The 13443-nt window shown below is 37.0% G+C and overlaps 2 protein-coding genes across 2 annotated transcripts; both read left to right on the top strand.

The window, feature by feature from the left end:
- The first annotated feature begins 2056 nt into the window (after positions 1-2056).
- On the top strand, positions 2057-3016 carry LOC113886040 (putative olfactory receptor 8G2). Its single transcript, XM_027531978.1, has one exon. It carries the CDS (start codon positions 2081-2083, stop codon positions 3014-3016), a length of 936 nt encoding a protein of 311 aa, XP_027387779.1. The 5' UTR covers positions 2057-2080.
- Positions 3017-12303: 9287 nt separating this feature from the next.
- On the top strand, positions 12304-13275 carry LOC113886039. The gene has a single exon (XM_027531977.1). The coding sequence runs from the start codon at positions 12340-12342 to the stop codon at positions 13273-13275; it is 936 nt and encodes a 311-aa protein (XP_027387778.1). The 5' UTR covers positions 12304-12339.
- The last annotated feature ends 168 nt before the right edge of the window (positions 13276-13443 follow it).

Raw genomic sequence — 13443 nt, 5'->3', positions numbered from 1 at the left:
TAAATTCCATATATATGCGTTAGTATACTGTATTGGTGTTTTTCTTTCTGGCTTGTTATCTTGACTTCATAAAAATTGTCAGTTTTCCAAATTCGTTGGACAATTTTATACCTTTTTTAGCTATCTGTATTTGAGACCTCTGGTTGCCTCACATTGTTTCAAAACTTTGGGTTGTAAGTTTTCACTTCTGTTTCCTTTCTTCTCTCTTTTCTTTGTAGATGTGTGGTGTTTTTTCTGGAGAAGGCAATGGCACCCCACTCCAGTACTCTTGCCTGGAAAATCCCAAGGACGGAGGAGCCTGGTAGGCTGCAGTCCATGGGGTCACTAAGAGTCGGACACAACTGAGCGACTTCACTTTCACTTTTCACTTTCCACTTTCATGCATTGGAGAAGGAAATGACAACCCACTCCAGCATTCTTGCCTGGAGAATCCCAGGGACGGGGGAGCCTGGTGGGCTGCTGTCTATGGGGTCTCATAGAGTCGGACACGACTGAAGCGACTTAGCAGCAGCAGCAGCAGCAGCAGTGTTTTATTGTTCATGTTTTAGTTTAGTTTTCATTTCCCTGATGAATAGTAATTTTAGTATCTTTCCATATGCTTATTAATTATTCTTTTATCTTCTGTGATAATATCTGTTCAAATAGTTTTCTTATTTTTTAATTTGCTTGTCTTCATATTATTGTCTTTTCAATATTAATTTATATTTTCAGTAACAGTCTGTAGTCAGTGGCTTGCTTTTAATATTCTAATAATACACTTGAAGAACAATTTTTAATTTGGATATAACAGAATTGATCAATATTGTACAGTTAGCATGTGTTCTAATACATACTAACTATACAATATTATAGTTTAGTGTTTAAACTATAGTTTAAATGATACTTTAGTGTTTTTTCCCAGAAGTTTAATAGTTTAGTTTTTTGCTTAGAATTAAGATTCATTTCAATTATATTTTTATTTAGCTGTGAGGTAGAACATTTTAGAGTTTGTTTCTTCTTTTTAATTTTTATTCAAGTAGAAATTATTTTAATATACTTTGATCCATAAACAGATAAAATAATCTGTTTATTATTTAATAGAATAGGGAACTGCATCTATTATTCTATATCCTCTATTTTTATGACTCTTTTTATACCCTCTTAGTTAATGAAAGATAAAAATGGCTTAAACATAATAACTGATTTTTCTATGTATTTTGAAGTGTATGATTATCTCTTATTTTCAATTGATAACATATTATAACAACAATTATTACCATTTTCAGAGTGTTAAACCTTGCTAATTAAATAATGAAGTTATTTTACTTTTCCAGGTTTATCACTGTAAATGATGGGTCAGTAGAAGAACACATACACTTGGACTTTAAAGTGCTTATTTAATTTAAGCACTTAAATATAGTGCTTAAGCACTATATTTCTTCTCTCAAGTAAAGACAGAGGCATTTGGACCACAAGCAGGCTAAAGGTGAGACAATTCGGTATTACGTCTGCACAATAAATGTTGTCTGTGTTATTTTAATTCAAGAACAATATTAAAAAATCTGATGATTTTTATGTAGAAACCCAAATTTTTGATTTTCAGAAAAGTAATTCCAAAATCTAGTAATGATGTGTCTCTTTTCACCCCTGGCAGAAATCAGTTGTTGATGAATAAAAGATTTTGCACTTATATGGGATTTGCTCTTCCTAGGTTGATGCTCAATCAGCTTCTGTCATTTTTAATAGGTCTTCTAAGTTTTCAAGTCTGCAAACCACACTTTAGAAAAAAAACATTTAAAGATAAATGAAATGTCCAAACTAGAGAGTAATCACTCAAAAACCTAAACTGATAATCAGCCAGAGCCCTGAAATACTTTTAAATTAGATAATTTAATACCTTTAATATAAAGGTGCAAAAACATGTAATTAAGAAAGTATTACTTAGGTAAACTTATCCAGAGTTAAAATTATTCACAGAAAGCAAGAGAAAATTCAAATGATTAATTTTCTATGTAATTTGCCATTAATAGGGGGCATAGCAAAGTCATGAGTCCAAAAACTGTCCCTTACTCTCTCCCCTTCAGAAACTACCCAGAGAGAAATGGCTGCAGGAAATCACTCCTCAGTGACTGAGTTCATCCTTGCTGGGCTCACAGAGCATCCAGGACTCCAGCTGCCCCTTTTTCTCCTCTTCCTAGGAATCTATGTGGTCACGGTGGTGGGGAACCTGGGCATGATCACACTGATAGGGCTCAGTTCTCACCTGCACACCCCAATGTACTATTTCCTTACCAATTTATCCTATATCGATCTCTGTCATTCCACTGTTGTCACCCCCAAAATGCTTGTGAACTTTGTGACAAAGCAGAACATCATCTCCTATCCTGAATGCATGACTCAGTTGTATTTCTTCATTGTTTTTATTATTGCAGAGTGTCACATGCTGGCTGCAATGGCATATGACCGCTATGTTGCCATCTGCAACCCCTTGCTTTACAATGTCACCATGTCTTATCACATCTGCTTCCGCCTCACAGTGGGAGTTTATATTTTGGCCATCACTGGATCCACAGTCCATACAGGATTTATGTTGAGACTCTTTTTCTGCAAGAACAATGTGGTTAACCATTATTTCTGTGATCTTTTCCCACTCTTTGAGCTATCCTGTTCCAGCATCTATATCAATGAATTATTGGTCATATTCTTGAGTGCATTTAACCTCCTGACTCCTGCCTTAACTATCCTTGCCTCCTATATTTTTATCCTCTCCAACATCCTCCAAATCCACTCCAACAAGGGCAGGTCTAAAGCCTTCAGCACCTGCAGTTCCCACCTCTTAGGTGTTGCTGTTTTCTATGGATCTGCAGCATTCATGTACCTGCAGCCATCATCTGTGAGCTCCATGGACCAAGGGAAAGTGTCCTCTGTGTTTTATACCATCCTTGTGCCCATGCTGAATCCCTTGATCTATAGTCTGCGGAATAAAGATGTCAAGTTTGCTCTGAGGAAAATTCTGGACAGTAGAAAACATTCATGAATTGAATCTGTATCATGATGTCATAGTAATAATTTGCCGTGAGTTAGGTTTGTTATTTAAATATTTATAGCTTCAGTGACACTTCCCCATATAACTCATCTCTAACATTCTCTTCCTGGACACTTCTTCAAAGGTATATTACAAAGATTATGAATGGAGAAATGGAAGAATAAAATAAAATGTTCTTGAGGATTAACAGAGCCTTTGTTTTATTTTTAATGAACTACAATAAAGCAAAACTACAGCAATGATGATGATGAAGAAAATTATAGTAATATATTTTATTATGCTATTATTTGTAGAGATGTGGAAGGACCTAGAATCTGTCCTATAGAGTGAAGTAAAGCAGAAACAGAAAAACAAATATCATTTGTTATAAAGGAAAAACTAACATTGTAAAGAAATTATATTTCAATAAAAATAACAAATAATGAATGATTTATGAAATATAAACACTATGCCCTATCTTTGAATGGGTAACTGTTTACCATATTCTCTCATGGCAAGCTCTAGTATAATTGAAGCTTATTTCATTTGAGTAAATGATTGAGTTTTTTGACAGTTTCAATGTGGAAAAATGATTGAGAAGCACTGTGTCACCCAACTGTAAATCTTTTAAAAATAATTGAACCTAATATATTTAATCATATTTTATAAGTGCTCCCTAATGTAAGTTTCCAATTTATCTTACATCATGCTAAAATCTAAGATTGCTTCCAGTTATTCCAGCTTTGGAAAAAAAGCAAAAGTATATAAAAAAAAAAGATTTTATGAAATATAATTGCCTAATAAGAAATTATTTCATTAAATATACAATTTAACAAGTAAAATTATTAGTGATATTAATTATTATTATTAGTGAAATTATTATAATAATAAAAATTATTACTTTTTATTAAAAAACCCCAAATACTACATCAATATTCTGAATTCTTGCCCCATAATTATAAAACTCAATTATATATAGATTTCATTTTTAAATCAATTATCTATATCACCTATTTCTATAAAAATTAAATATATTTACTACATGAAAAATGATATTAATTCATTATTAAAGCTTTCTGGCTTTATTAACAGTAAGATAAATTGTCGGAATATGTCCTGATACTCTAAATCTGCTATTCGCAGTCTGGACCATGAATCCACAGCACTGGTAGGAGCTTGTAAGAAATGCAGAATTTCAGATCCAACTTAGACTGGCTGGATCAGGATCTGCATTTTAACAAAATCTTCAGGAGATTCTGTGAACAAATCTTTATCACTAATTGGTAAGTTCAGGATTGACAAATAATACCTTTTGAAAGAAAATGTTGGTAACTGGGGACCCGTCACCTGCAATTGCCTCTTTTCTCAAGAACCAGTCTCTTGAGAAATGAAAATCCTTGGGGAGTATTTGACTCCATGTTATTTATTGTCTGGTATATCTAAATCCAGTACAAACCTCATAGTATGGTGATCACAAGAACTCAGGGGAGAACTGAGAAAGGTCAGGATGTTTGCTACCCTGAAGAAACAACACTGAAGACTTAGAACTGGAGATGCTGATGTGTGATGCAGAACAGCTTCAAAATTGACTCTTAAGACCAAGGCTGTCAGACCTGCTCTCCCAGCAGTAAAGACAGCAGAATGCTGGGAACCTATCACTCCCCACACTAACACTAGTGCTATACTTCCCTGAGAACACACTGTGAAATAGATTTGGCATTGATTTCTAGGAACAAAGAAAGGTGAGTGTGTTAATTTTGTACTTGATATTTGAGACTTCAATTATGAAAGTAATACTCATTGGCATTCAGGCAAATATTCCACAACTTCTTCATTCATATAATTATCAACTTATTCATAACCCATGTTTTTAAACTTGCTATGATGTGCCAGATGTGGGCTATTTTCTTGGATATAGAGGAGACTAAGTCAGATTTGTTCATCATTTGACTTATAGTGCAGCTGGAGTCTGAAAATGTGCTGTTTAGAAATGAAAGATTCTTGAGCATATAGTAAGAAAATCTAATCGATTAGAAGGAGTCTAAGGATTTCTGCTTTTCTTGTGGCTCAGGTGGTAAAGAATCTGCTGTACAATGCAGAAGACCTGGGATTAATACTTGGGTTGGGAAGATGCCCTGGAGAAGAAAATGGCAACCCACTCCAGTATTCTTGCCTGGAGAACCCCATGGACAGAGAAGGCTGGTGGGCTAGAGTTTATGGGGTCGCAAAGAGTCAGACATGACTGAGCAGCTATCACTACTACTACTATGATGACATTAGTTGTAAATGAGATTAGTAAAGAAAAACTGTTTAGCAGATAATAGAGATGAATGAGGTGGTGAGACTTATTTCATGTGAAAACATGAGCAAGTAAAAATCTAGACAAGTTGAGAGAATTTGACTTACTCCAGAAAATGAACATTTTCTGAATTTGAATGTAATTTCTGAAACTGGAAGGAATCAGATGTGAACTGAGTCTGTTTGAGAGTATTTAGTGATTAAGAATAGACATGTTGCACTGGGATGACCCAGAGGGATGGTATGGGGAGGGAGGTGAGAGGGGGGCTCAGGATGGGGAACATGTGTACACCCATGGTAGATTCATGTTGATGTATGGCAAAACCAATACAATATTGTAAAGTAATTAGCCTCCAGTTAAAATAAATAAATTTATATTAAAAAAAGAACTCAAAGGTTTAGAATATTTTCCTTGTATTCTTAGATCTTTCAAATGCCATATATAAAATGACATTTGTCTCTTTAGAGTCCCTTGAGAATATGATGAAATCTGTTAATTATCCCAACACCCTCAAATATATTTCAAGTTTTACACAGTCTTTATTTGCTTTTTATCTTGTCAATATCTCTCCTTAAAAAGAATATCCACAACTAAACTCCAAACTCCAGAAATAATTAAAGTGTAGCACAGTGCTTCTTAACCTAATTGCACACATAGAAAATGGTAATATTTGTGTGAATTGACAGATTAAGTGAATCAGGCTGCATGTGACTATGGTGATCAGTTTAACATATGATGAAGTATTGGTTCATTCACACTTCCTCATATTTGTGGCTTTGTAGTTCCATGGAACTAGTATTAGAAAATAATGTTATTGGATTTTTTATTGATCATACTCTAGACATTGTGTTTCTTCAAGTGCAATCTGAAACTAATATCATTATTAACCAGTCACTTACTTTGTGAGTTTTATTGAGTTAAAAAAGAATTGATCCCTTATTCTTTTCAAGTGAATGGCACCCAAAGCTATGTCCAGTATACAAAGAATTAGGTTTTTTAAAATCTAAATTTTAAACATAAATACTCTTTGCTTTGCTAAATTTCAATTTGTTTGTTTCAACTGTTTTCAGTGTTTCTACTCATTTTTCCAGTTGCCGTCACCATCAGGGTCTAGGTTGTACAAACTTGGAAGGTTTTGCTGATCACAGAGTGTGCACTAATCAGGGAGCATTGGCAAAATTAAAGCTCAAGCTTCACTGAGAAAAGAAAAATTTGAGAGAAAGAGAGGAGTCCCAACTGCTCTTTTCTAATTGTACTCCTTCCTATCCCCATTAAAAGTCAAATAAGCTAAAGGCCAGTAAGAAGTATCTTTGTCATTTTTAATGTTCAGTGATTTCATCTTATATTCTGATAAATGACTTAAATCCAACATATATGTCATTGTTATATACATCTAGATAGCATATTCAAAAGCAGAGACATTACATTGCCAACAAAGGTCCATCTAGTCAAGGCTATGGTTTTTCCAGTGGTCATGTATGGATGTGAGAGTTGGACTGTGAAGAAAGCTGAGCACCAAAGAATTGATGCTTTTGAACTGTGGTGTTGGAGAAGACTCTTGTGAGTCCCTTGGACTGCAAGGAGATCCAACCAATCCATTCTAAATGAGATCAGTCCTGGGGTGTTCTTTGGAAGGAATGATGCTAAAGCTGAAATTCCAGTATTTTGGCCAACTCATGTGAAGAGTTGACTCATTGGAATAAACCCTGATGCTGGGAGGGATTGGGGTCAGGAGGAGAAGGGAATGACAGAGGATGAGATATACACCTAATTCTTACATTAGGTTTATAAATGGAACTTGGATCAGGACTAATAAATAACAGAAGACATTTTGAAACAAAAGTTACAAAACATTTAGCTACCTTGCTCTGAATCCATTAGGAGACCTGCTCAAATTTGCATGCCCCTCTGAGTCTTCACTCCAATTTTATTTTCATATTATGCTTCTTTATAAAGAATATTCAGTTCAGTTCAGTTCAGTTCAGTCGCTCAATCGTGTCCGATTCTTTACAACCCCATGAATTGCAGCATGCCAGGCCTCCCTGTCTATCACCAACTCCCGGAGTTCATCCAAACTCAGGTCCATCAAGTCGGTGATGCCATCCAGCCATCTCATCCTCTGTCATTCCCTTCTCCTCCTGTTCCTAATCCCTCCTAGCATCAGAGTCTTTTCCAATGAGTCAACTCTTCGCATGAGGTGGCCAAAGTATTGGAGTTTCAGCTTTAGCATCATTCCTTCCAAAGAAATCCCAGGGCTGATCTCCTTCAGAATGGACTGGTTGGAACTTCTTGCAGTCCAAGGGACTCTCAAGAGTCTTCTCCAACACCACAGTTCAAAAGCATCAATTCTTCAGCGCTCAGCTTTCTTCACAGTCCAATTCTCACATCCATATATGACCACTGGAAACACAGTAACGTTGACTAGATGGAACTTTGTTGGCAAAGTAATGTTTCTGCTTTTGAATATGCTATCTAGGTTGGTCATAACTTTCCTTCCAAGGAGTAAGTGTCTTTTAATTTCATGGCTGCAATTACCATCTGCAGTGATCTTGGAGCCCCCCAAAATAAAGTCTTATACTGTTTCCACTGTTTCCTCATCTATTTCCCATGAAGTGATGGGACCAGATGCCATGATCTTAGTTTTCTGAATGTTGAGCTTTAAGCCAACTTTTTCACTCTTCTTTTTCACACAGGTTCGTAACTGTGTTTTTTTCAATTTTTATACTCTTGACTAAACTTCATTTTGTAGTAAAGTGCTGTTTCAGCACTTTTTGCTAAATTATTGAAGAAAGAATGAAGGAAGGAGGTAGAGAAAGAAGGATGAAAACAAGGAAAGGGAAGAAAGGAGTAAAACAAATAAAAACATTAAAGGAAAAGAAAGGAGAAAAAATTTTCTCAAGTTCTCCACCTAAAACATGCTGTTACATGAACTTTGTGTCACTCACTAGTACCCCAAGCTGGCTAATCATCAGAATTACATTGGAGGCTTTGTTGGTTTATTTGTTTTTTATTATTTTGATTAATAGATATTAATATCTTTAAAATATTCCAAGATTCTAAAAACTTTTAAGAACATTTTTAAAGATAAAGATCAACTAAGAAAAACATTTTTTAAAAATATAAGCATCAAATATTAGACTAAAAAGGAGGCAGTGTTAATGATTTAACTAAAGTTCAGTTCAGTTCAGTTCAGGTGCTCAGTCATGTCCAACTCTTTGTGACCCCATGAACTGCAGCATGCCAGGCCTCCCTGTCCATCACCAACTCCTGGAGTTTACTCACACTCATGTCCATTGAGTCAGTAATGCCATCCAGCCATTTCATCCTCTGTTGTCCCCTTGTCTTCCTGCCTTCAATATTTCCCAGCATCAGGGTCTTTTCCAATAAGACAGTTATTTGCATCAGGTAGCCAAAGTATTGGAGTTTCAGCTTCAGCATCAGTCTTTCCAATGAATATTCAGGACTGATTTCCTTTAGGATGGACTGGTTGGATCTTCTTGCAGTCCAAGGGACTCTCAAGAGTCTTCTCCAACACCACAGTTCAAAAGCATTCTTCAGCACTCAGCTTTCTTTATAGTCCAAGTCTCACATTCATACATGACTACTGGAAAAACCATAGCTTTGAATGGATGGACCTTTGTTAGCAAAGACATGTCTCTGCTTTTTAATATGCTGTCTAGGTTGGCCATAACTTTTTTTCCAAGGAGCAAGTGTCTTTTAATTTCATGGCTGCAGTCACTATCTGCAGTGATCTTGGAGCCCCCCCTGAAATAAAGTCTGTCACTGTTTCCCCTGTTTCCCCATGTATTTGCCATGACATGATGGACCAGATATCCTGATCTTGGTTTTCTGAATGTTGAGTTTTAAGTCACTTTTTCACTTCCTTTTTCACTTTCATCAAGAAACTCTTTAGTTCTTCTTCGCTTTCTGCCATAAGGGTGGTGACATCTGCATATCTGAAAGTGAAAGTGAAGTAGCTCAATTGTGTCCAACTCTTTGTGAATGCATGGACTGTAGCCTACCAGGCTCCTCAGTCCATGGGATTTTCCAGGCAAGAATACTGGAGTGGGTTGCCATTTCCTTCTCCAAGGGATCTTCCCTACCCAGGGATCGAACCAGGGTCCCCTGCATTGCAGGCAGATGCTTTGCCATCTGAGCTACCAGGGAATCAGAGGTTATTAATATTTCTCTGGAAATCTTGATTCCAGCTTGTGCTTCATCCAGCCCAATTTTTCTCATGATGTACTCTGCATATAAGTTAAATAAGCAGGGTGATAATATACAGCCTTGACATACTCCTTTCCCAATTTAGAACCATTCTGTTGTTCCATGTCCAGTTCTAACTGTTGTTTCCTGACCTGCATGTAATTTTTTCAAGAGGCAGGTCAGGTGGTCTGCTATTCCCATCTCTTTCAGAATTTTCCACAGTTTATTGTGATCCACACAGTCAAAGGCATTGACATAGTCAATAAAGCAGAAGTAGATGTTTTTCTTGAACTCTCTTGCTTTTTCAACAATCCAGTGGATGTTGGCAGTTTAATCTCTGGTTCCTTTGCCTTTTCTAAATCCAGCTTGAACATCTGGAAGTTCACGATTCATGTACTGTTGAAGCCTGGCCTGGAGAATTTTGAGCATTACTTTGGTAGCATCTGAGTTGAGTTCAATTGTGTTGTAGTTTGAGCAGTCTTTGATATTGCCTTTCTTTGGGATTGGAACAAAAACTGACATTGATGTCAATAACAAAATCAGACTGATGGAGCCAAAGATGGAGAGGCTGTATACAGTCAGCAAAAACAAGACTGGGAGCTGACTCCAGTGGCTCAAATCATGAACTCCTTATTGACAAATTCAGACTTAAATTGAAGAAAGTAGGGAAAACCCTAGACCATTCAAGTATGATCTAAATCAAATCCTTTATGATTATACAGTGGAAGTGACAAATAGATTCAAAGGATTAAATTTTTTAGTGTGCCTGAGAACTATGGATGGAGGTTCATGACATTGTACAGGAGGCAGTGATCAAGACCATCTCCCAGAAAAAGAAATGCAAAAAGGCAAAATGGCTGTCTGAGAAGGCCTTACAAATAGCTGTGAATAGATGAGAAGTGAAAGGCAAAGGAGAAAAGGAAAGATATAGCCATTTGAATGTAGAGTTCCAAAGAATAGCAAGGAGAGATAAGAAAGCCTTCCTCAGCGATCAATGCAAAGATATAGAGGAAAACAATAGAATGAGAAAGACTAGAGATCTCTTTAAGAAAATTAGAGATACCAAGGGAACATTTCATGCAAAGATGGGCACAATAAAGGACAGAAATTGTATGGACCTAACAGAAGCAGAAGATATTAACAAGAGGTGGCAACAATACACAGAAGAACTATGCAAAAAAGATCTTCATGACCCAGATAATCACAATGGTATGATCACTCACCTAGAGCCAGACATCCTGGAATGCGAAGTCAAGTGGGCCTTAGGAAGCATCACTACAAACACAGCTAGTGGAAGTGATGGAGTTCCAGTTGAGCTATTTCAAATCCTGAAAGATGATGCTGTGAAATTGCTGCACTCAATATGCCAGCAAGTTAACTAAAGTAACAACATAGATAATAAAATAGAAATTTGATAAAATGCTCATGGTTGATAATTCTGGAAGTACCAAGATTTATGAATTATTTAAAGCTGTAGAGGCAATCTTTTGAAGAACAGCTGCTACTGCTAAGTCGCTTCAGTCGTGTCCAATTCTGTGCGACCCCATAGACGGCAGCCCACCAGGCTCCGCCGTCCCTGGAATTCTCCAGGCAAGAACACTGGAGTGGGTTGCCATTTCCTCCTCCAATGCATGAAAGTGAAAGAATAGACAGAAACAAAAATCATTTCAGAGCTGTTCTACAGAGATTAATATATCCCTGAAGTAAAGAATGTTAATGATGATGATTCAGGACTTGTGGTTTTAATTATAATATATTTACATTTTTACACTCATTATTTTTATAAATATTGTATTCTGTCTATGTGACTGTGATGCTCAACCATATTGGTGAATCCCTGAATCAACAGATATCCTTTGTGTTCAGATATGTTCTTTTACACCTGCATTGGAGAAGGAAAATGCAAACCACTCTAGTGTTCTTGCCTGGAGAATCCCAGGGACAGGGGAGCCTGGTGGGCTGCCATCTATGGGATCACACAGAGTCAGACACGACTGAAGTGACTTAGACATAAAGTGACCAGCCCATGGAATTCCATCTTACCCACAAGCATATCATGAGATCCAGTTCCACTTGACTATATGAAGTGATGATAAGTTGTGTCTATATCATGCTCATGCTTATAAAACTTAAAATCTTGGCCTCGATGTAAAATTCTGCTGACTTGAAATAGGTTGGAATCCAGAAATTTGGAGTAAAGAAGAGTGCTCAAATGAATAGTAGAAATGTTCAATTTGTTTGACTTTAAAAGTCCAGAAATCAGTGTTTCTCTTAAACTTTATGAAATATCTCAATTATAAAATTCTTGAAGTTTATAAATTCTATTCTAATTCAGGAGAAGGCAATGGCACCCCACTCCAGTACTCTTGCCTGGAAAATCCCATGGATGGAGGAGCCTGTTAGGCTGCAATACATGGGGTCGCTAAGAGTTGGGCATGACTGAGCTACTTCACTTTCACTTTTCACTTTTCATGCATTGGAGAAGGAAATGGCAACCCACTCCAGTGTTCTTGCCTGGGGAATCCCAGGGACGGGGGAGCTTGGTGGGCTGCTGTCTATGGGGTCGCACAGAGTCAGACATGACTGAAGTGACTTAGCATAGCATTCTAATTCAACCAGAATCATAGTCGTCCTAGAATGGCAATAAATGCTAAAGAAATCCCCACACTATGTCCTCTGATGACCAATAAACAATGATCTCAGCAGGATTACTCTCTGCAGCACACACATGCACATACATATGTCCAAAAATCTCTCTGTCTCTCACACACCTTAACAGAAAAGTACACTCATTTTCTCATTTTTAAACCTAGAACCTGCTGAGAAGAAAATGGACCCTGGAAATCACTCCTCAGTGGCTGAGTTCATCCTCGCTGGGCTCACAGAGAAACCAGAGCTCCAGATTCCCCTTCTGGTCTTCTTCCTAGGGATCTACTCAGTCACAGTGGTGGGGAACCTGGGCATGATCACACTGATAGGGCTCAGTTCTCACCTGCACACCCCCATGTACTATTTCCTCACCAATTTGTCCTTTATTGATTTCTGTCATTCCACTGTTGTTACCCCTAAAATGCTGGTGAACTTTATGACAGAGAAAAGTGTCATCTCTTACCCTGAATGTATGACTCAGCTCTATTTCTTTATTGTTTTTATTATTGCAGAATGTTATATGTTGGCTGTAATGGCGTATGACCGCTATGTTGCCATCTGTAACCCTTTGCTTTACAATGTCATCATGTCTTGTTATAGGTGCTTCCAGCTCACAGTGACAGTTTATATTTTGTGCATCATTGAATCTGCAATCCATACAGGCTTTATGTTGAGACTCCATTTCTGCAAGGCCAATGTGATTAACCATTATTTTTGTGATGTCTTCCCACTCTTGGAGCTATCCTGTTCTAGCATCTCCATGAATGAATTATTGGCTCTAGTCTTTAGTGCTTTTAATGTCCTGATTCCTGTTTTAACCATCCTTGCTTCCTACATTTTCATTCTCTCTACCATCCTTCACATTCACTCCACTGAAGGCAGGTCCAAAGCCTTCAGCACATGCAGCTCCCACATCTCAGCTGTTGCTGTTTTCTATGGATCTGCAGCATTCATGTACCTGAAGCCTTCATCTGTGAGCTCTATGGACCAAGGGAAAGTGTCCTCTGTGTTTTATACCTGCATTGTAAGCATGCTAAACCCTCTGATCTACAGTCTGCGGAATAAGGATGTCAAATTTGCTCTGAAGAAAATTCTAGAGAGTGGAAAATGTAGATGAATAGACTCAATGTCATAGTGTCATATCAGAAATATGCCTTTGGTTTGCTGAGATAGGCAATGTTTTAGTTTTATTGTTAAAATTTTTGGAAATTCAGAATCATTTTCTCATATAATACCTTTCCCAAATTCTCTCTGGGACACTTCCATTGAAACTGTTTTACAGTGA

This window comes from Bos indicus x Bos taurus, chromosome 29 (genome assembly GCF_003369695.1).
Source record: "Bos indicus x Bos taurus breed Angus x Brahman F1 hybrid chromosome 29, Bos_hybrid_MaternalHap_v2.0, whole genome shotgun sequence".
NCBI lineage: Eukaryota > Metazoa > Chordata > Mammalia > Artiodactyla > Bovidae > Bos > Bos indicus x Bos taurus.
This window is presented reverse-complemented; position numbering and strand designations above follow the sequence as displayed.

What these genes read in the sequence shown, in the direction of transcription:
- LOC113886040 (XM_027531978.1), top strand. Translation starts at nt 2,081, where the DNA reads ATGGCTGCAGGAAATCACTCCTCAGTGACTGAGTTCATCCTTGCTGGG.
- LOC113886039 (XM_027531977.1), top strand. Translation starts at nt 12,340, where the DNA reads ATGGACCCTGGAAATCACTCCTCAGTGGCTGAGTTCATCCTCGCTGGG.